Source organism: Carcharodon carcharias, chromosome 2 (assembly GCF_017639515.1).
Source record: "Carcharodon carcharias isolate sCarCar2 chromosome 2, sCarCar2.pri, whole genome shotgun sequence".
Lineage (NCBI taxonomy): Eukaryota > Metazoa > Chordata > Chondrichthyes > Lamniformes > Lamnidae > Carcharodon > Carcharodon carcharias.
The window spans coordinates 144,826,130-144,844,122 of record NC_054468.1 but is presented as its reverse complement, the minus strand read 5'-3'; the positions used below and the strand labels follow the sequence as shown (position 1 = coordinate 144,844,122).

Sequence of the window (17,993 nt, the reverse complement as noted above, 5' to 3'; positions counted from 1 at the left end):
AGTTTGTTTAAATGCAGATTTCATTGGGCTCCTTCTTTTGTTTACAAGCCTACTTGAATCTTTCCTTGCACTGCCTCATCATATGTCCATTTCTGTGACAATAGTAGCATTCAATTTTTTTAAACTGCCATTTGCTAAAAGACTGATTGTTTCCACCTCTATTAAAATTATTCTTTGATTCTGCTGCTTTTAAAAATATTCTTTGGCTAGCGGGGGCTATTTCCCGCTTCTCGGCAGAGTCTCACATTTTCATGCCACTTTCGGCTGAGGTATCCTGCCCGATGTGGAGGACGGCACCATTTTACACACCCTGTATTGCTTGTGAATCTCTTACAGTACTTTCCTTGGCCAGCGCTATATCTAGCACCTTCTTGAAATCCAGATTCACTTCAGACAATAATCTTTTCTGAATAGTGTTTTCTTTCACACCACACACTAAACAATCTCTGAGCATGTCATTCAGAGTCGTACTGAGCTCTCAATGTTCCGTTAGCTGCTTCAGATTTGTCACATAGCATACAATTGTCTCACCCAGGGTTCATTTCATGAATTAAACCCGAACAATGACTGAGAGCTTTGGTTGAAAATGACCCTTCACGATGCCCACCAATTCATCGAAATTCTTTGAATCTGGGGCACTGGGTGCCATCAAACTTCGAATCAAACTGTAGGTTTTGCTCCCACAAGTACTCGAGGATTGCTTGCCTGTTTCCTGTAATCTTATTCGCTTGACAAAGAAACATGAGGCGTTCTATGTATTGAGACCAATCATTTGTGGCTGGTTCAAAATGATCCATTCTCCCAAATTGTGACATTTTGAGAGGGGATAACTTCTCCTATTCTAATGGAGCTTGCTACTTACAATTTCTGGGTAAGGTACAGTGCCGATTTCTTTTTAACTTGATTTCTTCTGTTCAGTCCTGTTTTATCTTCTTCCCCAATTTGTTGTAGGGTAGCCAAGTTGTACTATTAGTAATAGAGTTGAACTGCAGGTACTTCTTGGGTGGAAACATTAAGTTTATTTACAATATGCTCAGCAGCGACTACACGTGTGCTTCCAACTCCAACTCTATCTCTGCACTGACTGCTGAGGTAGCCCATGCTACTCTCCTATTGGTTAATATGGATCATGTGATCTTCCCTAACAAGTATTATTCTTAAAGATACATTACACACTAAATAAAACCATAATTACTACAAACAGCCTGGCTAGTAGTGCAGCTAATTCTGAAACAAAAGTCTTCAGCACAACAGCCAGAGTAGTATCAGGTCCTGCTGGCTTTGCTGTATCTAATGTGCTCAGCCATTTCTTGATATAACTTGAAATGAATCAAATTGGCTGAAGACTGGCATCTGTGATGGAGGGGTTGAGAGACCAAGATAGATCATTTACTTTGCACTTCTCGCTGAAGCTGCTTTTGAATGTTTCTGCCTTGTCTTTTGCATATGCTGGGCTCCGTCAGCATTGAGGATGAGAATATTCATGAAACCTCCGTCTCCTCTCATTATTTGTTTAATTGTCCACCCCCGTTAATGATTGGATGCGGCAATGCAGACTAGCCTTTAAGTATTGCAAGGAAGTAACCCTATTAGGCCCTGTGCTAATGTGGGATGTCAATGAACAGTGTGATTAGTGCCGGCTACACTCAGAAATCATAATGAAGAGCAGGCTGCATGAAGTTTATGTGCTGCCTGCATTACATTGAATTGCCATTTCAATTTGTACCCATTTTCGGGGGCTATCTAATTTAACCCCTAGGGACTTTTATTCAAGTACAGCCTCTTGATGCAGCTTTATCTTCAAACCATAAGTGGAGCCAAAGGAAAAACCAACAAAAAATTAGTACAACATTCATACAAGTAAAATTAAAAAGGGAGGGATAAGATGAATTTAGTTTTCCATAATTTATACAGTGTAGTTTTTTAGACAAGAGAAATTGAAAACACAGAAAATTTCAAGCTATAGATCCTTTTTTTGGTTTCTCTCCCAATATCTTGAAGTTGTGGACACAAGTTTCTATCCTGCTTTCCCTTCTCCAATCGATTAACTATTGTGCATCCTGTGTGACCGTGATTGTGGAAATATCAGTGGACCAAACTAGACAGGTCAAGCTAATGTATAGCTAATGTATACTTCTGTGCATGACAGAAAACTTCACTCTTTCCATGTCATAGTAAAAGGTCGACTGTTCCGAACTGATATTAAATTCAATTTTGTTAACCTGATTTGCCAGTGACAACAGCATGCCTGCTGTTTACTGCCTTTCTTAACCCTGAATTGCATCTGTTGTATTAATCTAACTGAAAGTTGGTTCACTGTGAGTACCTAAATCTCATCAGTGGAAGCTATGGATACCAATTTGATTCCTCCAGGTTTTACACCTACTCACCCCAATACCACTTGTTAACTCATGTGCCTACAAGTAAGTTTGTATGAAGTGCCCTGGAGTGGCACTGAGTTATATTTTAGCTAGCATGTTACCTTGGATTCAACCCAACCACAAAACCTGTGAATAAATAGTTATGACACATGCAGTCCACTGAACAATTCAGCATAGTTTTTTTAAATATAAAATGGTAGATTGATTGTGAGTTGCCTGCATGTTATAATCAAGGTGTTCAGATAACCATAAACAACTAGAGCAAAGATTTACTCTGCAGGGGTGTAGTGCCAAATTTTGAGGTACAGGAGCTCTAAGAAAATGTGTTGGCCATATAATTTCTAAATCTACTATTACATTCTTTTCAAATGTATTAATCATTTGACACCTCAACCATCAGTAAAATTATGCTTTTTAAGTAAAAAATATTAGCGCCGGTAGGCATGTTATTTCAAAGCATGTGTGATTTTGAATCATTAGTCTTCAGCATAGTTAGAATTTCGTTATGCAACAGTTTAATTAATTTAAGCCTACTAAGAGCATGAATTACAGAAAACTTTACTTTCTTGTGACTGGGAGTTGGAATATAGAGGGGCTACAGCTTTCCTTGATTTATATTATTAACCTAGACCTGGATATACAGGGACCAATTTCAAAATTTGAAGGTGATGCAAGACTTGGAAGTATTGTGAAATGTGAGGAAGTTAGTGATACACTTCAAGAGGATGTAGACAGGCTGGTGGAATGGGCAGACATGTGGCAGATGAAATTTAATGCAGAGAGATGCAAAGTGATACATTTTGGTCCAAAGAACGAAGAGAGGTGACATAAAATAAAGGGTACAATTCTAAAGGAAATGCAAGAGCAGAGGGACCTGTATACATGTGCATATAAATCATTATAAGTGGCAGGGCAGGTTGAGAAAGTAGTTAATATATTGTACTGAATCCTGTTTTTTATAAATAGGGGCACACAGTACAAAAGCAAGTAAGTTATGAACCTTCATAAAACACTGGTTTAGGCTCAACAGAACGGATTGGAAGGTTTTAGAAGGGATGCAAAAAAGATTTATGAGAATGGTTCTGAGGATGCGACTTCAGTTATGTGGATAGATTGGCAAAGCTGGGGCTGTTCTTCTTGGAGGAGAAAGTTGAGAGGAGATTTGTTGGACATGTTCAAAATCATGAGGGCTCTGGATAGCGTAAATGGGGAGAAACTGTTCCCATCAGCAGAAGGTCAAGAACCTAAGGTGATTGACAAAAGAACCAGAGGCGATATGAGGAAAGACTTCTTATGTAACAAGTGGTTTGGATCTGGAATGCATTGCCCGAGCATACGGTGGAGGCAGATTCAATTGAGGTTTTGAAAAGGGAACTGGATAATATCTGAAGAGAACGGATTTTACAGGGAGAATGTCGAGGAGTGGGACTAGCTGAGTTGCTGTTGCAGAGAACTGACACAGAGATAATGTGCTGAATGGGCCTCCTTCTGTGATGTAACCATTCTATGATTCTAGTATAGATACATTCAAGGAACCTGATAAATATACACAGATGAAAGAAGCTGAATGTTGCCCTGATAGTGCGATCAAGAAGGGTGGGAAGAGGCTTGTGTGGAACATAAACAACAACATAAATGAGGTGGGCCAAAAGGCTTGTTTCTGTGCTGTAAGTTATCATCACTGAATCCCCCACTATCAACATCCAGGGGGTTACCATTGACCAGAAATTGAACTGGATAGCCATATAAATACTGTGGCTACAAGAGCAGGTCAGAGGCTCACCACTTGGTTCCCCAAAGCCTGTCCACCATCTACAAGGCACAAGTCAGGAGTATGATGGAATACTCCCCACTTGCCTGGATGAATGCAGCTCCCACAACACCCAAGAAGCTTGACATCATTCAGGACAAAGCAACCCACTTGATTGGCACCACATCCACAAACATTCACTCCCTCCACCACCAACGCACAATAGCAGCAGTGTGTACAAGATGCACTGCAGGAATTCACCAAAGCTCCTTAGACAGAATCTTCTAAATCCATGACCGCTACCATCTAGAAGGACTAGGACAGCAGATAGATGGGAACACCACCACCTGGAAGTTCCACTCCAAGTCACTCACCATCCTGATTTGAAAATATATCGTTGTTCCTTCACTGTCACTGGAACTCCCTTCCTAACAGCACTGTGGGTGTACCTACACCACATGGAATGCAATTGTTCAAAATGGCAGCTCACCACCCTTTTCAAGGGCAACTAATGATGGGCAATAAAGCTGGCTCAGCCAGCGAAGCTCACATCCCGTGCATGAATAAAAACAAAAAATCCATGTAAATCTGTCAGCAGGGAATACAAACAAGTTTCATATCCTCAGGCTATTTTTTTTTATTCACTCATGGGATGTGTGTGTCACTGGCTAGGCAAGCATTTATTGCCCATGCCCTTGTGTGGAGAGCATTTAAGAGTCAGCCACATTGCTGTGGGTCTGGAGTCACATGTAGGCCAGACCAGATGGGTTTTTACAACAATCAGCAATGGTTTCATGGTCATCAGTAGACATTTGATTCCAGATTTTTATTGAACTCAAATCTGCTGTGGGGTAGGGTTTGAACCTGGGTCCCCAGAGCATTACCTTGGGTTTCTGGATTACTAGTCCAAAGACAATACCACTATGCCATTGCCTCCCTCATAACGCAGTCAAGAAATTAATATTCAGTAGGCAAATGCAGCAGGGAGGTTGAGGATATTGATGCTGCTTTAGATTCAGGGAACCTTAAGCTTCAAAGACCCTGAAATATCTGTTTATGAGAGAGCTGTGTGCAGTGAGTTGGAAGGTCTGTATTCTTTTACATTCAGGAAGCTGTACAGGAGGTTTACTACTGTTGCTGCTGCTGTACATTGACTCAGAGACCTTCAACAGCAACAGCATGAGGCCCTGGACCCTGGGCATGGCCTTCACTCCAACACCTCTTAATCTCTCCAGGCTCTGGAGCTCGCAGCCACACTGTGAGCTCTGGACATTCCAGTCAACTCTTACCATCCAGCCTGAACTCCAACTTCAGGAAGTCCTGGCCAAAGTTGCTCTTGTGCCCCACATAATAACGCAGGCAGATATCACTTGATATGGTCCCCATGCTAGCCATCTCTACGTCACAAGCCATGCAGCCCCACGTGGTTGCGAGAGGATATCCCTCCAATTCTGGTTATTGCCATCAAAAAGCCAAATCCCCCTGCATGTGTTACTCCTAGAAACAAGTAGCTTCAACATTGGAGGGAGTAAGGATGAAAATCAACATCAATCTTACAGATTGCAAATCCAGTCGGATAATTAATGGAGCGGATCTCACTGAGATCAGTGGAAAGAAAAATCAAGTGGGGCGTATACGATCATAAGAAATAGGAGCAGGAATAGGCCATTAAACCCATCGAGCCTGGTCCATCATTCAATAAGATCATGGCTGATCTGATTGTGACCTTAGCTCCATTTCTTGCCTGCCGCCCCCCCACCCCCACCCCACATGCCCTTTGACTCCCTTGTCGATCAAAAATCTGTCTTACTCAGTCATGAATATACTCAATGACCCAGCCTCCACTACTCTCTGTGAAAGAGAATTCCAAACGCTAAGACCTTCAGAGAAGAAATTCCTCCTCTCTCTCTATCTTAAATAGGAAACTCGTATCTCTAAACTGTGCCCCCTAGTTTTACATTGCCCTATGAAAGGAAACATCCTCCCAGGATCTACCCTTGGCAATAGGCAAGCAATGGCTTACAGGTGGCCCAGCTTTGTGGGGAGGCCAGTCAGCCAGTTTGACCTGAGTATCAGGTTTTCGGGCTGGCTCAGGCTTCAGAGCTCAGGTGGCAGCTACTGCAGGCTGGCCCCCAACTCCAGGTGATTGAACAGCAGCAGCTGGTACAGGCTGGAGTCCAGACTGTCCTCTTGGACCCGCTCCTCCAACTCTGGATCCCTCAGCACCAGCTCCTTCCGCTATTTGGACAGAGCCAGCCAGACCTCCGGTCACCTCGTCCCAGCCACCGTCGTCATCACAATTGGATGTGGAGCAGCAGAACAGATGGTCAATCAACAAGGGAAAGTTTACCATCCAGCAGTGCTCAGGAGGTGCCAGGGTGGTGCTCCAATGCACTCTGGCAGCATTACACCCCTGCTACTCTGAGAATTATGTGACTCCTTTGAACACAATTTGCACAGAAGCTTTTCCTCTAATGGCTTCTCATCTTGTAGGCATTAGTAGTCTGTGATTAGTGCAAGTAAGGGCAGCTTATCATACTTTATATGCGAACATATCTTGGTCAGTCATAAAATGAATAAATATGATATACAAATAACAAATTAAAACTTAAATTGCCACTAACAACACGGCCTTAGAGTTAACAATATATCAGCTAGAGAACAGAAGACTTGTATTCAGTCTTTCAAATGACGTCCATTCAAGTCATATCAAAATGAAGGAACATGAACTACAGATTAGGGGATGGGGAGAAAATAGTGCCTGCCTAACAAATATTTTGCTTTTATCAACTCATTCTAATATCACAAACTCTGCAGAACATGTAGGCAATGATTGAATAAATATTCCATTTCAAAGAACTGGCTTTTGCTGTATTTATGGCCTAAAATAGAATTTGGGTTAGCAGAAGTATTACAGACTTTTGGAAATTCTAATTATTTTTTGTTTTGCTTTTAATCCAAAAACGTCTTTAAAAATAGATGCAATTATTGCCTACTTAGAATGAAACATGTAGCTACTTATCCCTATATGTGTTCTTCAATATAGGTTGGGATGAGGTCTCGTAGCAGTGGAGAATCTCCATCCCATGGACGTACATCCAGCGATAACAGCCATGAAGATGAGGAAAGCACTTTTATAGGCAGCAAAAAGAAGAAGAAAACTCACCGTCAAAATACTGGAGAGAAGTTAGTGGGGATGTCAAGGCCTGTAAAGAAGCAGCAGAAATCTTTTGAAGAAAGTGAGCAAAGAAAGAAGTTACTGGAGCTCTCCAAAGATGACCTACTGCGTTTGCTCAGTGTAATGGAAGGTGAAATAGAGGTGAGATGCATGTAACAATGTCTTTAACATTTACTAGCTCATATTGTAGGTTAAAAATTGCTGTCAAATGATGGACTGATGCTGTCAATGAGTGCACTGGAACTGCAACATGTAGTGATATCCTGTTGAGTCGCTAATCTTAATATTACTCATAAAGCAAATTCAGGGTGAACATTGTCAGCTGAACATTACCACACACTTTCTAACAGCCATTTAAGACCAGTGTGGGCATAAACCTTGAAGCAGGCTGTTCCCTTGGATGTAATGGATGTTATGGGCTTGGAAGGCTAGAAAAGGGGAGGAAGAAAATAATTTGGAAAGAAAGAGAAGGGCATGCTTGTCCCAAAACACAAACTGTAATTAATTCAAAGTTCCATAAATATATGACCTTACATAATTACTATAGTATTGCTGAAAAAAAGGACATGTTGTCAAAGCTTTTCATCTTGTGGTCATCAGGACATTTGGAAGAATGCCAAATTTCAAAGGGAATAACAATTTATATTGCATGAGAAAAGGGGTGCTGATTGGTTGGCAAGTCAGCTGTAATAGGTCAAGATGTTGCCACAGCAAATGCACCTGCGAGCTATTGTCCTTTTATTTATACAGAAAATGTGCATTGCACCTTTGTCCTGATGAGAACAAGGTGCATTCTCTTTTTTCAGCAATACTCAAATTCTGTACTATCAAGCAACTAAAATTACTATAATTAAAGTAAGTCACAGCCTGGAGAACAGACGCAAAAATGGTCAACGGACCATGATGGACTCACAGTTATGACAGTAGTTTTATCACAATCTGGAAACATCGATCACAAACACACCAGGAAAGGATTCATAATCAAAGTATTAAAGGTAACAAATTTCCATGAACTGAAGGATCTAGTATCCATGGAAACTGAACAAAAGTCTACCCATATATTTAAAAAATATTTTCTTTGCTCTAAGAATTATACAAAGGCAGAGAAGAGACTTGCATTTATATAGAGATTTTCACATCCTTAGGATAACACAAAATGCTTTACAGCTAATGAATTATTTTTGGTCATTGTATTTCTGTAGAAAAGCCTGACAATTTGTACGCAGTAAAATTCCATTGACACCACTGTGATGAGTTATCACCTAATCTGTTTGGATGTTGTTTGTTGAGAGAAAATGGTGGCCAGAACCCAAGAAAAAAAAAACTCTGCTCTTCTTCAAATACTGTCATGAGATTTTTATACCTGCCTGAATAGGCAGATGACAACTCAGTTTCACAGCCAATGTATAAGACAATGCAACACACTCCAACAGTGCACAGAAGTATCAGCTAAAACCATGTGCTCATGCCCTGAATTGAGACTTGAATCTACAATTATCTGGTGTAGCAGCTTTACTGATCAGTAATTCATTGAATGCAGTTCAGTCCACATTGTGGACTGTCTATCAGTTCTATACAATACACACCGACAATATACTTTAAAACTATTAACCTTATTATGGTTTAATGCCTTAATAAGAGCGTGGTGACACCATATATTCCAGTAATAACTACCACATATGCAACATATTTTTACCTCTCATAACGAACTACTGTCCCATTGACTGGAACCTGGAATGTTGAGTTAATAGTTCAAATATAAGTTTGATGCATACTACTGGATTGTTTTCACCACTACCAGCAATGTAATTATCAGAGGGCTGTCAAAAAGAGTAGAAAGGGCTGCCCAGAACGTTAGGTGGCAAGCATCAGATCCCAGCAGTTATGCAGAGCAGAAAATGCATGGATAGAGTGGGTGAAATTTAAAGCCAACACCTCTCCCCACCCCCACCCCCACCAGTAATGAGTTTGGAGGTGGGTATAGTTTAATTGAGCGGGAGGGTGCTGGACGGGGACCCTGCCACTTTCCTGATTCCACCCGATTAAGTCTAGGTCGGGAAGGCTTGTGGATGGCCTTCTTGCCTGAACACTAATTAAGGCCCTTAAGTGGGCAATTAATGCCCATTAAAGGATCTCATCCCACTGCCACTGGTTGGGGGAATCGCCAAGTGAGGAGCTTAAATCTTCCAGCCGGTTGGGCTGTTGTCCCACAAAGGTACGCGATGCCTGGTTGAGGGACATGGCATTGGGAAGTGAGGCTTGGTGGTCCTGCTAAAAACTATACTGCTGTCCTTTCTTTCAACCACCTCACATGCTCTAGTCAGCTACCCACCCCCCCACTGGAGCCCCATCCTGTCCTCGCTCAGCTGTGGCCTGGGCCCCTCATTGATCCTAGAGTGGGTGCAATACCAGCACAGCTCCCAGTGGCACTGATGGCAATGGAGAACTGCCAGCCTCTGATTGGCTGACAGCTCTCACAGGGCAGGATTTCTGCCCCTGGCATCCTAAATCCTGGGGAATACTGGCCAGATAAGTGCCTGTGGGTACTTACTTCTTTCCCAATGGAGGTGCTGCATGCTCCTGCTGGTTCTTCAGCTGGCTGGCAGATGAAAGCCCGTCACCAACATTAAATTCCGCCTGATGTGTTTGGCTGTAGTTACCTTCACCCCCCCCCCCCCCCCCCCCCCCCCCCCCCCCCCCCCCACCCCAATGGCTACCCACTACAATGGTTTAATATCCTGCTCCATCCCTCACCCTGGCAAGAGTCTGAGATGAAGCCAGTCAGTTTGTAGCCTTGATGTTACATCTGTCCCCAAGATGAGTTTCTGACTAGTGTTCTGATGAAGAGTCATACGGACCCGAAACGTTAACTGTATTCCTCTCCGCAGATGCTGTCAGACCTGCTGAGTTTTTCCAGCTACTTTTGTTTTTGGCACTAATACTGCCTATTTCCACCTCTGTAGCTTTGGGGTGGGGGGTGGGGTGGGGTGGGATGGCAGTGGTGGTGGTTTACTCAGTTGGTTATATGGCTAGTGTGTGGTTCAGAGGAACGCCAACAGATTTGTTTCCTGTTCTGGCTGAGGTAGACTTGAGATCTGCCTGGAAAGTGGAAGGCAATGGCAAACCAGCACTTCAAAAACTGTCCAAAAAAACAGTTCAGAATAAAGCATCAGCAGACAACGAGTCAAGGACATGCCTTCAGGAAGACCACACGAATGAATTATCATCAGCTGACTTTACCTCTGTCTTAGCTCATTTGCTGCTGAAATTCTCACTCATGCCTTTGTACCTCTAGACTTGTCTATTCCAACACTTCCCTGGCTGGCCATAACATTCTAACCTCCATAAACTTGAGGTCATCCAAAACTCTGCTGTTCATGTCTTAATATGTCACCCCTTGTGCTTAATGAACTATATTGGCTTCCTGTCAAGCAATGTCATGATTTTTAAATTCTCATCATTGTTTCCAATTCCCTGCAAGGCCTCGCCCCTCCTCATCTCTGAAATCTCCAACCGCACAACCCTCTGAGGTTTCTGCATTTTTTAATTCAGGCCTCTCGTGCAACCCAATTTTAATTGTTCTACCATTAGTGGCCAAACCTTCAGTTGCTTAGGCCCCATGCTCTGGAATATACTGCCTATGCCTCTTTGTCTCTCTCTTCACTTTCCTCCATTAAGACACTCCTTAAAACCAACCTCTTTTCCTAAGCATTTGGTTTCCTGACCTAATGACCCAAATTTTGTGCAGCTGGGCCAACTCCAGGTGTATTTAAAAATGACAGTTGGGACCCAATTCTGGGATTGCTACCCCTATTCATGGCAATTTTTGCTGGCCAGGCTAAGAGTGCAGATAGTGAGCCCACCCTCTGTGCTCCTAACCTGGCTGGCTCCATTGCAATGATAGGCATCTCATACCACTCCCCAACCTGCAATTTTTGTGTAGTCAGGTCAGCTTCTGAATGACTTGTGGTTCACAGCCCTTCAGAAGTGTCATGAACCATAGTCTGGATTTGGGAACCTTTTGAAAGGTAATTTCAAATGGCCCTACCCTTGTCCCCATGCTCATTCCATGCCCTCAATACCTCTTCCAAATAAGCATACAAACATTGAGAAAACAAAATGAAGAAAGAAAAACTTATTATGAACACTTAAAGATGTCATTTAAGCAAAACACTCTACTTCCAACTATCAAAATAGAACTCCTGCTGAGCTAATCCATTTGTGCATCCTGGAGCTCAACCAAGAATTCGTAATGAGGTCATTTGGAGAAACAGATGTCTGCCAACTATTTCTGTTGATACAGTTCCCAGCAAGGCCCTTCCTCAAGGTTCAGCTGGTGTATGACCAAAGGCAGTCACCGTGCAGGTCCATACCTGGTATCCAGGAGCACTTATGATGTCTTCCATCTGTAGCAATTCACTGTGCCAGCTGTATTTCAGCCATCCTGGCAAGCCACAGGATGATTACTGGGAGCCAATGGCCTCTGGTATGCACTGGGGACAGAGAATTATAGATTGGATGGATCATGACTCCAGATCACAAACCTCACATACACATGTGACATAGGTATAATGAGAGTAATGCTGCCTCAGGAAATATGATAGAGTAAACCTGTGGTTTGCTAAAGCAATGACCTGCTCTGAAGGAGCCCTACACTACTTAGTGGAGTAGATCTCCAGATTCATAAAGGTCTGCTGCTTGCTGCACAACCTTGCCATCATGAGGGGGATACCTCTTGCCAGCACCTATTAGGCAAGAAGCTGAGGATCAGGGCATGAGGAGGAGGATATGGAAAAGGTCAAAGAGGATGGGATGGAGTGACCTATTTCTGCCCAGCTGTACTTGAAGAACTAATTGTGTGTACTAGTAACTTCATCAATTCCGCTTGGCTGGTGACCTGATTACCGCCTTTGTCCAAAGATGAATAAAACTGCTGAATTCCAGAGGTGAGGTGAGAGTCATGGCCATTGACATCAAGGCAGCATTTGGACGAATGTGGCATCAAGGAACCCTAGCAAAACTGCAGCCATTGGGAATCAGGGGGAAAACTATCCACTGGTTTGAGTCATACCTAGCACAAAGGAAAATGGTTGTGATTTTTGGAGGCCAAATCATCTCAGTCTGAGGACATCACTGCAGGAATTCCTCAGGGTAGTGTCCTCAGCCCAACCATCTTCAGCTGCTTCATCAATGACTCTCCATCCATCATAAGGTCAAAAGTGGGGATGTTCACTGACGATTGTACAATGTTCAACACTATTCGCAACTCCTCAGATGCGTAAAAACATGGACAACATTCAGACTTGACTAATAAGTGACAAGCAACATGTGTTGCATAATGTCAAGCAATGACCATCTCCAACAAGAGAGAATACAACCAAAACAAAAACAGAATTACCTGGAAAAACTCAGCAGGTCTGGCAGCATCGGCAGAGAAGAAAAGAGTTGACGTTTTGAGTCCTCATGACCCTTCAACAGAACTGAGTGAATCTTAGGAAAGGGGTGAAATATAAGCTGGTTTAATGTGGCGGGGGGTGGGGGGGTGGGGTGTGGGTAGGGGGAAGAGAGAAGTTGGTGGGGGGGCACGGTGGTGTGGTTGTAGGGACAAGCAAGCAGTGATAGGAGCAGATAATCAAAAGATGTCACAGACAAAAGAACAAAAGAACACAGTGGCGTTGATGGTGGTGATATTATCTAAATGAATGTGCTAATTAAGAATGGATGGTAGGGCACTCAAGGTACAGCTCTAGTGGGGATGGGGTGGAAAGGCTAGTAGGGCATAAAAGATTTAAAAATAATGGAAATAGGTGGGAAAAGAAAAATCTATATAAATTATTGGAAAAAACAAAAGGAAGGGGGAAGAAACAGAAAGGGGGTGGGGATGGAGGAGGGAGTTCAAGATCTAAAGTTATTGAATTCAGTATTCAGTCCGGAAGGCTGTAAAGTGCCTAGTCGGAAGGTGAGGTGCTGTTCCTCCAGTTTGCGTTGGGCTTCACTGGAACAATGCAGCAAGCCAAGGACAGACATGTGGGCAAGAGAGCAGGGTGGAGTGTTAAAATGGCAAGCGACAGGGAGGTTTCGGTCATTCTTGTATGACTGTAACCTCCCTGTCGCTTGCCATTTTAACACTTCACCCTGTTCTCTTGCCCACATGTCTGTCCTTGGCTTGCTGCATTGTTCCAGTGAAGCCCAACGCAAACTGGAGGAACAGCACCTCATCTTCCGACTAGGCACTTTACAGCCTTCCGGACTGAATATTGAATTCAATAACTTTAGATCTTGAACTCCCTCCTCCATCCCCACCCCCTTTCTGTTTCTTCCCCCTTCCTTTTGTTTGTTCCAATAATTTATATAGATTTTTCTTTTCCCACCTATTTCCATTATTTTTAAATCTTTTATGCCCTACTAGCCTTTCCACCCCATCCCCACTAGAGCTGTACCTTGAGTGCCCTACCATCCATTCTTAATTAGCACATTTGTTTAGATAATATCACCACCATCAACGCCTCTGTGTTCTTCTGTTCTTTTGTCTGTGACGTCTTTTGATTATCTGTTCCTATCACTGCTTGCTTGTCCCTACAACCACACCACCCCCCCAACTTCTCTCCCCCCACCACCCCCCCGCCACATTAAACCAGCTTATATTTCACCTCTTTCCTAAGATTCACTCAGTTCTGTTGAAGGGTCATGAGGACTCGAAACGTCAACTCTTTTCTTCTCCGCCGATGCTGCCAGACCTGCTGAGTTTTTCCAGGTAATTCTGTTTTTGTTTTGGATTTCCAGCATCCGCAGTTTTTTGTTTTTATCTCTTAGAGAATATAACCATCCCACTTGACGTTCAATGGTGTTACCATCACTGAATCCCCCACTATCAACTTGTTACCATTGACCAGAAATTGAGTTGGACCAGCCATATAAAAACTGTGGCTACAAGAGAAGGTCAGAGGCTGGGAATTCTGTGGAAGTAATTCATCTCCTGACTCCCCAAAGCCTGTCCACCATCTATAAAGCATAAGTCAGGAGTGTGATGGAATAATCTTCACTTGCCTGGATGAATGCAGCTCAAACAATACACAAGAAGCTCACACCATCCAGGACAAAGCAGTCTGCTTGATTGGCACCCCATCCACCACCCTAAACATTCATTTAACAGTGGCGATAGCATATAATATATACAAGATAAATGCAACAACTCAACAAGGCTCCTTCAACAGCACATTCCAAACCTGTGACATCTAGAAGGACAAGGGCAGCAGATGCAGGGGAACACCATCACCTGCAGGTTCCCCTTCAAGCCACACTCCATCCTGACTTGGAAATATATTGCCATTTCTTCACTGTTGCTGGGTCAAAATCCTGGAATTCCCTCCCTAAGAGCACTGTGTGTGTACCTACACCACGTGGACTGCAGCGATTCAAGAAGGCAGTTCACCGCCACCTTCTCAAGGGCAATTAGGGATGGGCAACAAATGCTGGAATTGCCAGCAACACACATCTCATGAAAGAATAAAACATAAATTCCCCATTCACTAACAGTCCCACACTCCCTACACTTCCTTTGTCTTGGATCATCACATCATTCTGTTGGCCACAATAAAAGTCAACATAAAATAAACATTACACATCAAAGTTATGAATGGCATATTGCATACAAATTTAAACTAATCACCCTTGTGCATTCCCTTTGTGTCTGTCTTGCACAGCCTTGGCCTACTATTGTTCTTCTCCATAGTGTTACCCCAATGACTGCATCATGGCTGAAGGAAAGCTGCTGATTTTCAGTCAGGCTTGAAAACAAAGATGAGAGTTTTAAAATCGAATCACTTAACCAGAAGCCAATGTAGGTCACTGAACACAGTATTGGGGCAGTATGTAATGTAGGGGACAATGTCTCACCCACTGGCTGGGGATCTAGTGAGAGCCTTGCATCAGCTACTTTCGGAAAGGCATGCCTTGTTAAATGCCAATCGGGCATTAACTGGGCAGCCACGGATCTTCCCTGGAATCAAGGACTGTGGGGGTGGAAATCCTGCGCTTTGAGAGTTGCTGGTCAGATGCGGTGGCTGCTGCCAGTAATATACCCATCTGAGGCCCAGGATCTTCCTTGGGCCCAGGCCATAGGTGAGTTATGGTGGGAAGGAGGTTGCAGGACTGGGTTCGTAGGGGAAGAGGGATGGGCAGAGGGGTGGCTCTCAGTGAATCACCCATTCCTGATGCCAGGTACCCATATCAGGCACACGTGCCTTTGAAGCAGGCGCCCTCGCCCCACCACCGCCCCCCACCCACCCCAACCCCACCAAGTGCCTGAAAGCAATTCCACAGGGTTTGATTTTCAGGTTTGCCACATGGCATTTCCCCTGCCTGCCGCTGCATGAATATTCGTTGTGGTGGATGAGGTCCTCAAGTGGGACTGAGGTGGGAATGCAGCAGGGTTTCCATCTGATTAAATGCCCCCTGACTACCAAACACATCATGGGGGAGGGCATTAAATTCCACACTTGATGAATGAAGGGATTTGGTGTGTTAGGACCTGGGCAGCAGCGTATTGGATGACCTCAAGGTTACGGAGGGTAGAATATTTGAGGCTGACAAGAAAAACATTAGAACAGTCAATTCTAGAGGTAAAGAAAGGCCTGGATGATGGTTTCAGCAGCAGAAGAGCTAAGGCAGGGGCACAGTCAGGCAATGTTACAGAGATGGTGAACTTGCTGATGATGTGAATATGAGGTTTGAAGCCCATCTCAGGATCAAATATGAGACCAAGGGCAGGATCTTCCCCCTGTCAGGGGTGAAGTTGATGGGCGGGCTTTTATTTGAATACATCAGGAAATGCAAACAAATAAATAATTGTTCATGAAATTTCTGAGTGAACCAGCCTTTGATGTCATATACCTGCTGAGTATTTGCAGCATTTTCTGATTTTATTTTATATTTAACATCATATTGTCTACCTCACTGAACTACTTGTTAACATAAGAAACTGACAGCAAATTTGTTGCCACTGCATTTGTATGATAGCCTTCTTTCTAAATGTGTCCTTAACTAAGAGCAGTCTGGATAGCAACAAAGCCTTATTTTAGTCAACGCTGGAACTGTTAGTTTTGTCTTAGCAAGCCATGAAAGAACCATAGTTCAGGAACGAAGATTTTTTTTGTGAAGAACTAGCCAGATCATGTCAAACACGATAGCCTGGATTTTTTGGGCAGTAGCAAAGTAAGGGTGCTTGCTACTGACTGAAAGAAAGCTGTCTACAATGATCTAGCGATCTCTGTAGTGGAAATCTCTCTTTTCCCACTGGCAGTTTAAACCTGGCACCAAGTCAAGGGGATGTCTTGGCATGCTACAGCAGTGATGTTAGCAAGTAGGTAGGCAACCAATCAACTAAGTATTCACACCCAGCAAATGTGGAAGTTAAAAGAACTTAAAAAGCTTTCATTTTTAATTTAACTTTTCAGATAGTGAAATAAATGTATGACTGTATTATGATAGAGCTAAAATAAAGATAAACACACTTAAAAAAGAAAAAATATTTTTTCAAAAATATGTGTAATTTTTCATCATTGAGGATAAAGTTGACTTTCCACAAATCTAAAATTAGATTTTCAGGGCCACCAAGGTGGTTTAGCAGAAATTATAAGCTGTAAAAAAACCCAATTACACCTCATTCAGTAAGGCGTAACTTTTTCCTGGGTTTTTACAGCAAGGCAGTTTGTGGGAATTTTCACAGCACATCGCATGAAGGAGCGCAAACTGCACTGACAGCAACTTCTGGATTTCCATGTTATTCACACATGCCAAACTTCCAAAGTTGCTGTCAGTTTCAGTGAAGGAATGATAGTGAGCGCTGACATTTCACCGTCATTACCACAGCAAGATCCAGCCCAATGTATACCAGACGCTGTAATAATTCTTACATGTTGCAGAATAAATAACTTCAGTCAAAAATTATTGTTGAATACATTCAGTTGGTTGACTGATGACAACCTAAGTCACTAAGTAGACGCAACTATTTTGATAATTACATTTTAAAGTTCACAAATTCACCTGTGATCGTGAAGTTCGTGTCAACTATTGCAGACTCTTTCACATGCACCTGCATTTGGTTATCTCCATGATCCATACTATAGCCAATGTCGCATATACTGAGGTAACCAAGGATAGTTCTGGCCAAGCAGAAGTTTGAGAATAGTGTGCACTTAAGGGCCAAGAGAGTATGATCTCATCCTTAAGTAGACCTAGGACTTTCCCATGGAGGTCAAACACTATCTGCAGAGTGCAGGCCTCAGACTGACAAAATATATGGCCAGGATATCCCGATCGGCGAGCGGGGGGGCGGGGCCCGCTCACCGACGCATAAAATGATGTGGGATGACATTGGGTGGAACACCCCGCCTCATTTCAATTTTCAGGTCGGTGGGGGCTCAGCCAAATCAGCTGTGCGCCCGCCAACCTGTCAATGGCCTATTGAGGCCATTGACAAACTCATTAACGTAATTAGTGGACCTGCCCATCCAACCTTAAGGTTGGCAGGCAGGCTGGGAGCCCTGGCGGGTATTGGAAAAAGCATGAAACCTCATCCGGGGCAGGATAAGGTTTCATGCGGGTTTTTAAAAATTTAATAAAAGTGTGACTAAAAGTGATGGACATGTCCCAACTCATGACAGTGTCACGAAGGGATATGTCA

General features: G+C 43.1%; 1 protein-coding gene across 3 annotated transcripts in view; it reads left to right on the top strand.

Annotated features, from left to right (window-relative positions):
- Window positions 1-17,993, top strand: part of LOC121271778 (filamin-A-interacting protein 1-like) — a 327,233-nt gene that overhangs the window by 69,309 nt on the left and 239,931 nt on the right. For all 3 annotated transcript variants that reach the window (XM_041178055.1, XM_041178046.1, XM_041178064.1), the window contains exon 2: window positions 7,178-7,450. In XM_041178055.1, coding sequence (XP_041033989.1) covers window positions 7,184-7,450 — 267 coding nt within the window. In that variant the 5' untranslated portion in view covers window positions 7,178-7,183. The remainder of the gene's footprint in view (window positions 1-7,177; window positions 7,451-17,993) is intronic.